Source organism: Capsicum annuum, chromosome 2 (genome assembly GCF_002878395.1).
Source record: "Capsicum annuum cultivar UCD-10X-F1 chromosome 2, UCD10Xv1.1, whole genome shotgun sequence".
Lineage (NCBI taxonomy): Eukaryota > Viridiplantae > Streptophyta > Magnoliopsida > Solanales > Solanaceae > Capsicum > Capsicum annuum.
Window position 1 is genome coordinate 113315614 of NC_061112.1, and position 3933 is coordinate 113319546.

General features: G+C 31.8%; 1 protein-coding gene across 1 annotated transcript; it reads right to left on the reverse strand.

Moving 5' to 3' along the window:
• Positions 1 to 383: 383 nt before the first annotated feature.
• On the reverse strand, positions 384 to 3191 carry LOC107859002 (beta-amyrin 28-monooxygenase). Its single transcript, XM_016703847.2, has 3 exons — positions 2071 to 3191; positions 1761 to 1948; positions 384 to 936 (listed from the first exon to the last, which is right to left on the reverse strand). Exons 1-3 carry the CDS (start codon positions 2999 to 3001, stop codon positions 583 to 585), a joined length of 1473 nt encoding a protein of 490 aa, XP_016559333.1. The 5' UTR covers positions 3002 to 3191; the 3' UTR covers positions 384 to 582.
• Between the last annotated feature and the right edge of the window lie 742 nt (positions 3192 to 3933).

The following is a 3933-nucleotide window of genomic DNA, read 5'->3' on the forward strand; positions in this document are numbered from 1 at the left end:
ATTTGTATACATCTCACCCTCTCCGGATCTCCTTTGTGTGGATCTTAGTACGTTGTTGTTGTTATAAGTGTTTATAACCTACTAAAGTACAAAATTCTATTTTGGCTATAGAGTGTCGTAGCCGACAAGTTAGCAAACTGGTTAATCAATAGTCTTGCTCATGCCTTCGCTTCCAAAAGGAATTCTATCACCCACAAGGAGGATACCGTATAATTAGTCTTGATGTTTGATATTGTGTATGAGTATGATAGTCTTCATGCATTTTAGCGGAGTAGTATATCTCTTGAAGATACACGATAAAACAAGCAGAATTAAAAGTCGGATAAACTTAACACGATCGACAAATTAAAAAAAAAAAATCAGAAGAAGAAGAAGAAAAAAAAGGAAAAATCCACAACTTCCATTGATCTCTTTTGGATAGAAATTAAAGTTTTAGTATATATTTCGACGATAATTTATATCGCTTAGATTCTTCAAAAGTATTGCAACACTAGTATCGAATTCTACAAAACACATAATTTTTGAAGAATTTAATATACAATTACAATACTTTTTAAAGAGTTCAAACAACATAACTTCTCATTAGTGTTGATGAAGACGAATAGGAAGTCCATTTTGTGGTGTTGGCATCATATCACCAATATGTTGATGAAGACGAATAGGAAGTCCATTTTGTGGTGTTGGCATCATATCACCAATAATCTTCTCATGGGGTACTAGTAATTCCCACTTATATTTCATTACAACATTGTGGAGAAAAGTTAAAATTGCAAGACGAGCATACTCTTTTCCAGGACACATTCTTGGTCCACCACCAAATGGTACGTAAGTGTATGGAATTGGTCCATCACATATATCATATCTTGATGGATCAAACACTTCAGGGTCTACAAAATATGCTGGATTTTTGTTTGTGCTACTTGTTGTCCAATAAACCTACATATCAAATACACATAAAATATTATTGGGTCAAGACTTGGAAGATTAATGGAGATTTAAAAGAAGATTTAGTATGGAATTTGGTCTCAAAATTTTTACATTGGTGTGTATTATTAATTGGACTTTAGTTGACCTTTCATGAACTAATCAATTAGGTTGATTATAAGACTATTAAACTGGTTATTGCGCCATCAACTAAGCATGTTTGGCAATAAATAATGGAGTACTTTAATTAGTGCTTGCTTAACGAAGTTAAATATTTGCAATTGTTGGTTCCACTGATCTGCATTTGCAAATAACGAACGTCCATATTTGAATAATTGGTTAAATATTGAAAAACTTTTTTGAAAATACTTCAAGTAAATTCAAACTTATATTTTTTTCTAGTAAAATTTATGTTCAAATACAACTAAACTTTCAGAAGCATTTCTTTTAAAAACTTAAGAAACTCTATATACACACTCTCTTTTCTTTCCTAATAATTGACTTAAATCTAATATTGTCCAAACATTTAATTAATTTAATCTAGAACATTAATATTTCAAAGGACGTGCCACCCATTCAAGGAAGACTTTGGAAATGGAAGAAAATATAGATAGAAAATGAAAAGGAGCCGTAGAACTCTATCAAATTCCTATATTTTTCATGTACCATTAGGGCAACTGAGGGAGATGGTTGAGTTTTCTCCGTCTCTAATCAGAAGTCTACGTTTTATGTATATAAATTTTATTCACATAGCAAAATTTTTTTTTTTTTTTTTTTTAAAAAGAATACATTCCATCAATAGTGAAATGATCGAAATAAAATTATTAGAAGAGTACCTTCCAACCCTTGGGAATGGTATAACCAGCATAGGTGAAGTCTTTCAAGACTTGTCTAAAAGTACCTTGAAGTGGTGGAGTTAGCCTCATAGTTTCACATATCACATTCCATGAATACTTCATTTTCTTCATGTCCTCCCACTCTAACAATTCCCCCCGCTTCTTCGTCGCAGCAATCTCCTTTTGCTCTGCATTTACAAAATAATTAATCTCGAAATCTGATCAATGTCACACTCAAGACTTGACCAGTTTATACATGTCTAGGATTAGTAAAATAATAAAAGGAGTGTGACATAAAGGATGCATGTACCAGTCAAGATCTTTTCATAGATATCAAATCTCTCTCCAACATATTTCATGAGGAAAGTAATGGTTGTTGCAACAGTGCTATAGCCAGCAACTAAAAGCCCCATAATTTTATCAGCAATCTCATTTTCACCCATCAACTCCCCATTACTGTCCCTAAAAACTATCATATGACACAATATGTCTTGCATTTTCACCTCTTTAGTCATCATTTCCTCTTTTTTCTCCTTGATCACACCTATAAGTTCCCTTCTAACGGCAATTGCGGCCTTATTAGCTCGATAAAAAGTCGTCCCTGGTACGTTTAAAATCATCGCGTGTAGTCCTAACGTAATGTCATCGAAATAATTTACGAGCTTTGCTATCGAATTATTCGTGCTTCCAAGAAAGAAATGACAAGCAAGTGTCAATGTCAAAATTTTAGCAAAAGGGTAGGCTTTGATCTCATTTTCCCCTTCCCAATGGGTTTGCAAAAGATCTTTCGTTATAGAGTCCATTTGCCCCATATAACGGGCTAGGGCTTCGGGCTTAAAGAATCCGGGCTGGCGAATAACCCCAGTAGATTGAGAAGGAGGAGAAGAATGTTTCGATTGATAAGAACGAAAGATTCTCTGCATGGAGTAAGTACGAAATGCAGTAAAGAGTTTCTCTTCGTTCGAGAAGAGGAACTTGTGGCCATTAGGGCCACAAATTACAACCGTTTTTTCTCCCATTATTTTAGTTTTGAAAATATCAGGAGAGTACTTGTTCATTCTATCGATCACGAATTTTTCAGGGCTACCAAACAAGAACTCTATCGTTTCGCCTATTACGGGCCATCCGAAACTACCCGGGGGAAGTTTAGTACTTTTGGAAGAATGATTTTGGTAGAGAATAGCAGTGAGGATAAAAGAGATAGCAATAAAGACAATACTGGAGAGATCCAAAGCATCCATTGATGAATGCTTAATCTTTTGCCGTTCTTACTAAGAAAAGTTTAATGGATGTGTCCTAATTATATAGAAGAAGAACTAATTCCTAAAGAGTAGAAATAAACAAACAATTCAATACTTACTATACTTGTGAGCACTTTTTACCTTAACTTTACTTATCACTATCTAATAAGAGACCATTTCAGTCAAATATGTTAGGGAACAGAGATAAAAACTCCAATAACAATTGTTAGCAGAATAATAATATAACAGTAATTTATTAATTAATAATATAATAATTCTGATAAATTATAACAATAATATAAATACTTCTTAGTAAGTTAACGATACTCGTGAATATAACATAAATATTACTATCATATTATTTAGGTAATATATTAATTATACTTGAGTCGTGTTAGGCGCTATCCTAAGAAACTATTTCAATAGCGTGAAATGTTTCCGCAGAATTAAATAAATCTTTCCTTAGAGAATATAGGAATAGAAAAAATTATTAATACAAATATCAGCAAATTAAACTAGAAGAATAATTTAGAAAAAAAATTAGAATAAAAAGGTGATTTATTTTTAGTAAATATTATAAACAAGAAGAAGAGTTGTTCGTTGCTTATGAATAGAAAAGAGATTTTTTTTTTTTTTTTTGTTTAATGATTCAAGTATGATTGCGAAATCGTGCCTTTATATAAGTTTTAGAAAATTCTTAGCACATGCCAAGTATAACAGCGCAATGACAAGTATAAGAAGTTATATGATAAGAGACATACATGCATACAAGGTTTTTCACTTTGGCATCTGACAAGTAATTAACTTGATTTTCAAAATACGTTTACACATTTAACTTTTTAAATGATACACTATAATAAAATTATTTTTAAAATAAATATTTTTCCTACAAAATATAAGTAATACGATGCTGAAAAAGAACATTACTATAG

Coding starts and splice junctions, on each gene's coding strand:
- LOC107859002 (XM_016703847.2), bottom strand. CDS start 3,001: ATGGATGCTTTGGATCTCTCCAGTATTGTCTTTATTGCTATCTCTTTT. Junction 1,949..2,070: donor CTATGAAAAGATCTTGACTG/GTACATGCATCC, acceptor TTGTAAATGCAG/AGCAAAAGGAGATTGCTGCG. Junction 937..1,760: donor CCATTCCCAAGGGTTGGAAG/GTACTCTTCTAA, acceptor TTTGATATGTAG/GTTTATTGGACAACAAGTAG.